The following is an 11,178-nucleotide window of genomic DNA, read 5'->3' as shown; positions in this document are numbered from 1 at the left end:
CTTTATTGTTGTGGGTTTTTTTTTTTGTATTAGGTCTTAATTTGGTTCTGTGAATTATGCAATTAATTCCTGTGGATAATGCATTCAGTTAATCTGAACAGTGAGATATCTGCAGAGAGAATGTTTGATGGGGCTGTGTTTTGTGTTGGAGTTCATGCTGTGAACACACTGAGTTTAATCATATTCATGGCATGTTGGAGAAAGCGTTGCCATCTAAAACCGAAGTGATCTGTCTGAATACTCCTTTTTGCTATAAACCTGGTATCTTAAAGGGTGCAGTTTAGTATTGTCTGGTGTTAAATGACACCATATGATGTTATTGCCAAGTGAAAACATTAGTCCAGGTGCCTGAGAATCTGGCATTATATTTCCTAGACACTTGAGGCAAAAATATACCTTGGAAGTCAGGAAAGAAATGGAATAATCTGTGAAGTCACTTATGGACTCAGTGAAATGAGGATTTATTAGTTGTGCATTACATCCCAGAGTAGTTGTGTGCTTGAATATGGAGGAAGTGGCCTGGGGAAAAAAAAATCAAGCAGAGACTAGGCTAATTGGCAGTACAGGATGGGGATGTGAGGAAACAAGTTATGCAGAGTATGATTATGATGACATCTGCCTTGAGTAAGGTAATAAGGTTCTGTGTGTTGCCAGTTTCTGTTCTGTGGATGAAGATCACTACTGTCTTCTGCATTTGCCTGGGACCAGTGTGGCTCAGGGCAGCTCTTACGAGTTTGGGTTCCATGCATCGCTTCTTATGTAAGTTCACCAGTGAGAGTGTTGGGAGCCTCTAATGTGGAGTGAGGCTCTGTGTAAGCTCTTGAGGGAATCTGTAGGCAGGAGTTGCTTGTACAGATCTGCTACTTCTCAAGTAAGTGGGCTAGCTACAGCAAACTGGGTGGAGGATGTTGGTTTTCTTCCCACATGAGGGTGGGAAGGAATTCAAAGTCAGAAGACCTCAGGTAAAACCAAATTTTGATTCTGATAGTTCTGTACTCTTTACTGCCATATTATTATGTTACCCATGGGATGTTTGATGTGTATGTCTCTGTCCAGATGCATCGTTACTAGATTCCAGACCAGTTATCCTTTGTGCTAAGCTGCAGCCAAAATGGCCAAGTACAGACTTGTTCTCTTAAGACATGGAGAAGGAGCCTGGACCAAGGAGAATCGCTTCTGCAGCTGGGTGGACCAGAAGCTGAGCAGTGATGGGATAAAGGAAGCTCAGAACTGTGGCAAGCACCTCAAAGCACTGGGCTTTGAGTTTGACCTTGTCTTTACCTCTGTGCTCAGCCGCTCCATCCAGACTGCATGGCTTATCCTGCAAGAGATGGGCCAAGAGTGGGTCCCCATTCAGAGTTCCTGGAGACTGAATGAACGTCACTATGGTGCGCTGATTGGGCTCAACAGAGCAGAAATGGCTCTTAATCATGGGGAGGAGCAAGTGAAAATATGGAGGAGAAGCTATGATGTCACCCCACCTCCCATAACTGAATCTCATCCATACTATGAAGAGATCTACAACGATCGCCGGTATAAATGCAGTGATGTTGCTCAGGATAATCTCCCAAAGGCTGAAAGTCTCAAAGATGTGCTTGATAGACTCCTTCCATACTGGAATGAAAAGATAGTGCCAGAACTGAGAAGTGGCAAAATGATCCTTATCTCTGCTCATGGCAACAGCAGCAGGGCATTGCTGAAGCATGTGGAAGGTAAGGATCTTCCTTTTAGCTTTCCCCTCTTTTCCTTACTGCACTGTTAAGAGCTTTACATCTTCTGAGGTATGTTGCTTATCTGGGCTTTGTAACACTTAGTCTCTAATTTCGAAGAGAAAGTAAAAAAATTGGTCTGTTGTAGCAGGAATCAAGCTGGGAGATGTGGAAGGGAGAGAAAATTAGTTAGGTTAATGTAGTTAAAAATGAAATGCTTTTACTTTTTCTTACTATTTATTTGTAACTACTTTGTGGTTGGTCTAAGGTAGACAAAAAAACCCTTCAAACTCCATTTTTTGATTTATTTAGGTGGGTTTAAATCATCTGTCTGGTGTCTCTACAGCTCTGCTGAGCACTTTTGTGTTCAGATGTGCTGGAACAGTCAGGACAGCTGATATTTTAGCAGGAGTCAAGGCCAGGGAATAAGCATGTACAAGTGGTTTCTGGAAATATAGAGGCTGTGAATTCTGGGGTACAGATCACTGAATGAAGGAGGAAGGCCAGTTCCACTGATGTGGTGTCAGAGTGGTTGTCCATACTGTGGGAAAGGATGAAAACTTACAAAGGAAAAAGGAGTGGGGGATCTACAGCCACGGCGTTTTGCCTGCCATGCCCCCTCCCTACTCCTTGCTTCCCAAGAAGTGAACCACTTCCATGCTGGCCAAGCCCTGTGGGCTGCTGACCACAGCTTCAGAAGAAATCCTGGGCCACTTCCTGTGCAGGTATGTACCAAAGCTAAAACTGACAGCATCAGTGACTGATAAAGGTTACTTTAAAGCTGGTATGGCTGGATTCTTTGCTGCATGGAGACCAGAGAGAGCAGTGTAGGTGAGAGCAGCTGTTAAGCTTTTCTTTGGGAAAAGAATCTTTAAAGGGGCTCTTCACACTCAACCAAACAGGAATAGAGTTGTCTCTTCTCTTTACTGTGCTACACCTTGTCCCTCCCAGCATGTGCTTACATAGGGAAATGTGAGGAATCCTTGGCAGAGGATCTGTTCTGTTGACCAAAGGCTTTCCATCAGCCCCCCTAGCTCCCACACAGGAGCAGTTGCTGCATACATGCTGCCCTTTTTGCAGCAGTGATTTGGATTGCTGCGTATCTGTCCTGAAGGATGGCATCAGCACAGCTTTAAGACCCCTGTTATTGCAACCTGGTGTTTTTTTTTTTTTTTTTTCAGAGCTCCAGACTAGATCTATCTGGGTTTAAGAAGTGCCTTCTCTGCATTGCTGTCTCCCTTTCTCTTCTGAAAAGTTTGAGTTTTGAGCTGGTCTGGAGCCTTGCTGGAGTTGGATCTGATTCAACAGTGCTTAAAGTTTGTCAGTCTACTTGTATTTATAGCACCCACTGTGAGCTGGCCTTTGTTTGGCAAATGAACTTCTTTTGGCAAGCTTACTGTGTCTTGCGCTTATGTGGAAGCTTCTAGGCTCCTCTGTCTTAGCTGGAGCTGTGTGTTTTGATATTTAGAAAATTGGCCTCCAAATACTTCAAGCAAAAATCCTGTATGACTGCTTGGATTGGATGTCTTGGGCATAGGGATAACTTGATCTTGGAAGATGTAGCTGGGAAACTTTAAATGGTAATAAATGCTTTCATTCAGTTTGAGCTGATGAAACAATTGTAATTGTTTCACTGGGAAATGTAATCTCTTTTCTGAAAAGACTTCAGAGTATCCTTGAAGTTACTGTTTCAAGGAGGTGGTTGCTCTGTTTTTGAAGCAGGCCTGCAGTTCTGAATGGTTTCTTGTTATAAGTAACTGGTAAAGGGCTTGAAATGTGGCTCTGCTTTCTACTTGCACACATCAGAGCACCAGGATGTCACATTAACAGGGCTTTGAGTGCGGGTTTCGATTTTGTTCTTGTTTTCTCAGTGATGAGTGGGAGCTCATTACTGTACATTGAAAGGTCTGTAGGATCTGTTATGGTCTGCATAAGAGAACTTAGTGAAAACAGTGTTTAACACAAACTAGAGGCTTGCTTTTCTGATGGGATGTGTGAGATTTCTCTCAGAGGGTGCTGCTGAAAATGAGTGTTGTGTGCTGTTGGTGGCCAGTGGGGGTGCTGGGCTGTGTTCTGTCTAGGTAACCTCTATGACTTCAATAATTGCCACTAAGGACAAGTGTGGCTGTTTTGGGCAATCCTGTCACAGGTGCAACATCTTTAACTGAGCTTGTTCTGTCCTTTCAGAGCACTTGTTCTTTGCATCATCTTCAGGTCATGCATGTGATGATGGTAGGAATCATTGGCACAACTGAAAACTGTCTTGTTGGTCTTCCAGTTACAATTATGTTGTTAGGTTTGGAAAGGCTTTAGAAGTAACACTTTGTTCACAGGCAGCAGTCCTGTACTTGCTGGTGGAAGTATCTTGTCATGACTTAGCAACTCTTCTCTTGTGATACCTATTGGTACATAGACCATGACCTCAAAGAGGCCATATTTTTTTTTATGGTATACCAGCTCTGATTCATTGCAAAAGCAATGGCAACAAGATGTTAGAGGAAAGTGTCTGACCATATCAGACTAGTTCTATAGGTTTTACTTTGGATGCTGAAACACATTGGTTGTTAAAGTGACAGTTGCTAAACTCTGCTAAAGAAGCATCTTTGATGCACAGGGTCCACTTGCAGGTGATCTTTCTAGATTCTTTGAGGAAGGAGTACTTTGCTCTTTCATCTGACAACTGATACTTCAGATGAGGTCCTTTCAGTGTGTCCCATTGGGAAGGCAACGTTAGTGTAATAGTTGTGGCTAGCTTGTCCTGTTTCTGGTGGAAGTACTAATCAGAGATCAAGTCTAAGGGACTAATTTTCCATAACTGATGAAAAGATTGGGTTTTTAGCTTCCTTCTTTCCTCCTGACCATTTAACCTTGAAGACTGGTGTTAAGTACCTCAACACTGGGTCTTCTGGGAGGCCTGATTGTAGAATTGCTTTGCTGTTGAAATGTTAGGATCTCTTGGATTTGGTGTGGTGGTCACTGAACCTTGTCAGGCTCAGGGTAAGAAATGGAGGGGAGTTACCTGATCTCTTGAAGGAAGATGCAGAGGTTCCACCTATTGGCTTGTGTAGCTGTGGTTACAGAGATGGGACAGAGCTCTGGAACAAGGCTTGCAGGCAAAATGTGACTGGGAAGGCCTAATGCTAGTCTTACCTGTTAGTGGAGCTGGGAGTGCAGTGCCCCACGGATTTTTTTTTTTTTTTTGTGTTACTGTAAGTGTGATACTCAGGTAGTTTACATGCTGGACCTACATGTTTTAAGTCCTGGTGTGAATTGTGTTTTGAGGACTGCCTAATAAGACTTACTGTTTGGTGGTGGTTTTCTTTGGTGTTTTTTTTTTTTTTTGCTGCTTGATATTCTTAAGGAAATACTACTTAAGTGACTCTGGGGTCGGAGGGCAGAAACTAGCTTGATCTGACAACTCACTGCTGCTGAAATGAGGTGGTCTTGCACTCTGTCATTCATACCAGCCTTTGCTCTGTGCTTCTGTGAGCTTGTTGGGTGTTTTTTGCAAATTAATTTTGGCTGTAAATGGGCAAGAAACAGCAAGGAGTAGGCAGTTCTGTCATGGTGGTGCTTTGAATCATCTCTGAAGGAGATGGCAAGTGCTAGGTGGTAGTGCAAAAAGGCTGGAACAGTCTGACCAGAACTTGCAGCTGGGACTGAAAGGTATCAGACACAAGTTGTTAGTGACTGATTTTCACAAGCTTGGGCTTCAGGGACTCAAGATTGTTTCAGCAAGATGTAAATGTTTTAGCAGAGCTCTGTCCAACAGCAGTATGTATGCTGGTAGACTCCAGAGTTGCATGCTTGGAGAACTCCTTTTGTCACAGGGATGCCCTGAACTTGGGGTGGTGGTAGTGCAGCCTGGGTCTCTATTCAAGACATCTGGGACTGCCTTACCTAATGTCTGCCTACCACATCAGCTCAATCTCATGCCTCTTAGCCTGTTTAATCTTGGACTGCTGGAGGACTTTAAGGCAGGCTGGAGTTTGCTACTTCATAGGAATAGGATAGCTTCATGATTTGCTTTCCTTCACTGTCTCGTATTGGGGTTGTCTTGGTAATGACCACAGTCAAAGTCAGACTCTGGTCAGGATCTCTTCCTGTGGTGACATTGTATGGGGTCTGGCTGAAATAGAATTCATTTTCCCCATAGCAGCCCTCATAGTGCTGCGTAGTGGCAGCTAGGAAGGTGTTGGTAACAAATCAGTGTTCTGGCTACTGTTGAGCAGTTCTTACAGCATGAAGGCTTTCTTTCTAGTATTTCCCCCTCACCCAGCAGGCTGGAAGGGGGCAGGATCTTCTGAGGGGACATAGCCAGGAGAGTTGACCTGAAGTAACCAAAGGGATATTCCTTGCCATATCTGCTGAGCAATAAGACCTAAGAAAGGAGGAGGGGGTGGCATTTGTTAGGGTGCCTATCTTCTGGAGCAATTGCTGTGTGCTGAAGCCCTGCTTTCTGGGAAGTGACTGGATATTGCCTGCTGATGGGGAAGTAGGCAGTAAATGTTTTGTTTTCCTTTGCTTCTCTGTGGCCTTTGCTTGTGCTTTATGAGACTGCCTTTATTTTGACCCATGATTTTTTTTTTTCCGTCTTATTTTCTTCCCCTGCTGTCCCGAGGGGTGATAGAGTGGCATAATGGGCACCACTGCAGTTCTTTGTGCTCCATGCTGCCTTGCCACACAAACCAAATACAGATACAGAAAATCTTAGCAGATCTAAGAGTGAAACAGATGTAGATGATATGCTGCAACCATGGTTGTAGCCTACCTGTCTTCTTTCTGTCCTTCAAATCTGTGCACAGAGCTAACGTTCTGTAAGGATTATTAACCAGGTTTTAACACTGTGACCACTTCCTTCCTCTAACCTGCTGAAGCTAGGTTCTCTGCCAGCCTGCAGGGAGGGCAGAATCTGACTCTGAATATTTAACTTACTAGGGTAAAGCTTCAGTATTTTCATTAAACTTGTGGGAGGGGTGCCACAATCTGATTTTGATCTCAATTACAAAGCCCCTTGTGGATGAATTTGTGTATGTGATCTTGTGTTTTGTTGGATAAATCATCTGACCTCAAGTGCAGTTGATATGCAGGGGAGGGAGAGGTGTAGCTGTTCTCAGTAGTGGTTGTTTTTTGTGTTGCTCTGACCATAAGAATAGAAGGAAGGAACTTGATAAGAACAAGTGGGAGGGAGAGGCTGAGACAATCCTTGCAGAAGTTGGCTGTAGGTGCTCAAAATCAAACCCAATGAGCTTTGCCTTAGTAAAGGACTTCCCAGGGTACAAGTATTTCAAAGCATGTTGTGGCCTGCTAGGTAAAGGTGCACTCTAAAGCTTGCACAGAGGTATTACTGGTCACTCTTTGATCACCCAGTTCAGTGAAATATAACATAAATGAGCTGGGAAAGAACTCAGAGTGGTTTTTGAAAGACCTTTTGTTGTGAGTTCTTAGAATGCAGCTGCTCTTAAGGAGCAATGTTTAACAGGTGTTTGAGTGAGCATGGGGAGATATCCAATCAGCACTTTATCTGGGGTCCTGAGGAAGACATCCTGAGTTCTCATAGCTGTAAGGAGGCAGGACCTTAGTTCTAAACCTCCTCAGGAGAAGAGTGCTTCCAGCAGCACAGCAATACTGAGACCCAAGCTTTAGAATTACACTGGAGGGAAGGAAGAGTGTTGGCTCTTCAGTGTGGTTTGGTTTTTTTTGTTTGTTTTTTTTTTTTTTTTCCCATTGCACTTTGGAGTCAGTGGCTGAGTCTTTGCCCTGGTTTTATTTCTGCTTATGAGGTGGGGTGGCACTGGCCAGCTGGGATGAAGTGCAAGAAAAGGTCACTTAGCTATAGTTACAGCATGTGAAGTAACTGGATAGCAGTTAGCTTGTGCTTGCAATGGCTGGAGTGTAAAATGTCATCCCTTGACTCCTAGGCTGCTGGGTGGAGAGTGTTGTGTGTGCATTTTGCCTGCAGCTGAGGAGCTTGTGTGACAGGCCTGGTCAGCAGCTGGCTTCCTGAAGGACAGAAATACTATACAAATACAGTAGCAGTGCTAAAATAAAGAAACAATAGTACCCTGTTGCTTTAGGATTTTCACCTGACTTCAACTTGCAATTCCAGCCTTCTGGCTGTGACACAACACTTGGTGTGTATAGAAGAAACCTGAGAAGAAAGCCAAGATGCTTGTTGCAGCTTGTTTTATCCTAGGCTGCACTGTTTTGCGTTGTGAATCAATAGTGGTTGACATTGGTGTGGTCACTTTGTGTTCTGTTAAAACTCGCATTTCTAAAGCCATGTAGCTACAGCTAGTTTTGTTTAACCCATCTTTAGAGGAAGCCTCTAAACATCCTTGCTGCTGACCACATGATGTGGTTTGTGTAAATGCTCTTGCATGACTTCATCTTTGTGTACAGCTGAGTGGTTTAGGCTGGGAGACTGACTTTGAGAGGTAGGCAGAACACTTCCTAGGGCTGGATTCTCTGAGGATACATGGTGGTGTGTGTGTTGTTAAAATCTAATGTTTAGGAATCTTTCAGTAAGAACTCAGGAATCTTGACTGCTGCTTTTGCAAACCAAGCTCCTTGAGAATAGTCCTTGTGCCAAATGACCACACTCTTTTTAATTTTTTTTTCCATTAGTTTCTGTGCAGTTTTAATTTTAGGTGCTCTTTGAGTACTTTTCCCTAGGTCTGTGATCCTGCTGCTTATAACAGGTGAATTATGTACTCCTTGTATATAAGGATTGGTTAAAATGCCAGAGTTATGGATTTTTTTTTATGGACTAATGACTTAGGCTTCTTGCAAGAGTTTGTCTGTTTCTCTTGCTCCCTCCCATTCTGAAATTTAGGGCTAATCTACAGCTGAATTAAGTACTTAGCCTAATCAAAACAAGAATAGATCACTGTAAAATTTGCATGCTAGTGTAATCTGGCAGGGGCAGAAAATGATTGTCACATTACAATGAGTTCTGGGTTTTTTTGCAACCTGTTGTCATCTCACTGTTGCTGAGTGACTTGACTTTGTGGGTTTTCCTGTTGATATGTTGGCTCTGCTTTTCCCCCCTAATGTGAAAATCACTGGTAGATTAGCACCCATATGTTCTGAGACTCATCTGTGTTGTCAGCTGCTCAAGAGGATGTTTTCTTCATGCACCTTGGTCGAGTTTATAAGCTGTCATTGGTTTAGAAGCTTGGTTTGTGTGCGTTCTTTAAGCATGAGTTACTTAATGCTGTCCTGTTTTATACCAGCAAGCTGCTGGTGTGAGCTCAGTGTCTAAAAGGCAAAGGAGGAAAAAAAAATGACATCCCAAATTCTTTCCCTAGCATTTTTTTGGCCTTGAAATTTTTGAGGAATAAGGTCTTTGCAGCTACTGCTTCTGAAGGAAGCTGTTTACACTTTGTATGGAAATTTTACTAGGAGATCACAGAATGTTAGGGAATTGGAAGGGACCTTGAAAGCTCATCCAGTCCAACCCCCCTGACAGAGCAGGATCGCCTAGAGCAGATCACACAGGAACACACCCAGGTGGGTCTGGAATATATCCAGAGAAGGAGACTTCAAAACCCCCCTGGGCAGCCTGTTCCAGTGTTCTGTCACCCTCACAGTGAAGAAATGTTTCCTCATGTTTTCATGGAACTTCCTATGGCTCATCTTCCACCCATTGCCCCTTGTGCAGTCACTGGGCATCACCCAGTAGAGCCTGGCTCCATCTTCTTGGCACTCACCCTGCACATCTTTATAAACATGAATGAGGTCACCCCTTAGTCTTCTCCAAGCTACAGAGCCCTCAGCTCCCTCAGTCTTTCCCCCTAAGAAAGATGTTCCACTCCATTTCTGTGGCTCTGCGCTGGACTCATTCCACCAGTTCTCTGAAATCCTTGAACTGAGGGTCCCAGAAGTGGGCACAATGTTCCAGATACAGCCTCACCAGGGCAGAGTAGAGGGGCAGGAGAACCTCTCTCAACCTACTAACCACAGCCCTTCTAATCCACCCCAGAATGCCATTGGCCTTCTTGGCCACCAGAGCACATTGCTGGTTCATGGTCATCCTTCCATCTATTAGGACCCCCAGGTCCTTTTCCCCTTCACTGCTCTCCTAAATATCAAAATTCACTTGGATGCTTTGCACACTTTGATGTAAAAATAACCAACAATTTCATTGAATTAGAGCCCCAGAATATTTTAATTAAGCACAAATGGGTAAAAAGTTTTCTCCCCATGGACACATTTTAGTAAGTAGAAAAATACAGGAAAGTATTCCAAGTTGTGAAGGTGACTTTCTCCCTTCTTCCATTATCCTTCATTTGAAAGTAGAAATGAATATCCTGTATCTAGTAGTTCTGAGAATAGAACTCTAGGCAAGATAATACAAACTTGATGTTGAGAAATCAGATGTGTGCCAGTTAAACTGTTTTGTTTTTAAGGCAGCTCATGAGAAGTTTTGCATAGAAAAAAAAAAAAAGCAAGACACTGAGGTTAATTTCAAGAGGCTGTTTATGTTGGTTGCTTAAAGGTTGTTGTTGGAATAGCACATGTGGACTTTAGTCCTCTTTTGTGATGTGTGAGTTAGAAGTATATGAAGGAGAATCTCTTGTCCTCAATATCCTGTGTTAAGTCCTTAGGTATAATCTCTGGGGCAATCTCTGCTTGTAGTATTTGTAGACTGAAAGGACAAGAAACTGGCTTCACTTTGGGAATTCCCTCCTTTAGCTGTTCCTAAAGCACTAACCAAACTGTGGTCTTGCTAGAAATTGACCCTTGAGCAGCTGGTGGTATTGATGGAGGCTGGAACATGCCTTTATTTTAAGACTCAGAAATAAGGCTGAGCTAGATGGACAATTAGGAAGCTGATTGCTTAAGTGTAACTCTGTTGGTTTTTTTTTTCTTTGGCAGGTATCTCTGATGAGGACATCATCAATGTTACTCTCCCCACTGGTGTGCCCATACTTCTTGAACTTGATGAGGATCTGCACCCTTTGGGCCCTCACCAGTTTCTAGGTGATCAAGAAGCTATCCAAGCTGCCATCAAGAAAGTGGAAGATCAAGGGAAAGTAAAATCTGCTGAGAAGTAAAATCCTATGAACAGCTGTTTTCAGTGTGGTAATGAGTGATTTTTGTATGACTGCTATGTTGCACTGTGTGAAAGTCTGTTTTAAGCACTAAATAATTGGACAGTTGTTGAGTCTCAGGTTGGTAGATTTTAACCCTCTGCCTTTCAAAACTGGAGTTTAGATTACAACATGAGATTATGGATACTGGGAATAACCCAGAAGATCATTCAGGTAATGGAGACTTGCAGAGCAGTCTCTCTGATCTAGGATTGAGGGTGGCCCAGAAATAAAGGGATGTTATTGATGTCTACCAGTAAGCAGTCCTCATCTGTTAAAGGCAGAAGTACCACCTTACTGGGCTAATTAAGGCTAGGTTGATATAGGCACTGAAACTTTCTCTCTGATGAAATAGCACCAGGTAACAGTTATTT

At 43.2% G+C, this 11,178-nt stretch overlaps 1 protein-coding gene across 1 annotated transcript; it reads left to right on the top strand.

The window, feature by feature from the left end:
* Positions 1-1,096: 1,096 nt before the first annotated feature.
* Positions 1,097-10,768, top strand: BPGM (bisphosphoglycerate mutase). Its single transcript, XM_054386749.1, has 2 exons — positions 1,097-1,712; positions 10,590-10,768. Exons 1-2 carry the CDS (start codon positions 1,112-1,114, stop codon positions 10,766-10,768), a joined length of 780 nt encoding a protein of 259 aa, XP_054242724.1. The 5' UTR covers positions 1,097-1,111.
* The last annotated feature ends 410 nt before the right edge of the window (positions 10,769-11,178 follow it).

The sequence above is a fragment of the Indicator indicator genome, chromosome 14, assembly GCF_027791375.1.
Source record: "Indicator indicator isolate 239-I01 chromosome 14, UM_Iind_1.1, whole genome shotgun sequence".
Lineage (NCBI taxonomy): Eukaryota > Metazoa > Chordata > Aves > Piciformes > Indicatoridae > Indicator > Indicator indicator.
Note: the sequence above shows the minus strand (reverse complement) of the source record. Positions and strands in the feature narration are given on the sequence as shown.

Excerpts from the sequence above, each read along its gene's own strand:
- BPGM (XM_054386749.1), top strand. The coding sequence starts at position 1,112 with ATGGCCAAGTACAGACTTGTTCTCTTAAGACATGGAGAAGGAGCCTGG. Across the intron at positions 1,713-10,589 it reads ATTGCTGAAGCATGTGGAAG|GTATCTCTGATGAGGACATC; the intron begins GTAAGGATCTTC and ends TTTCTTTGGCAG.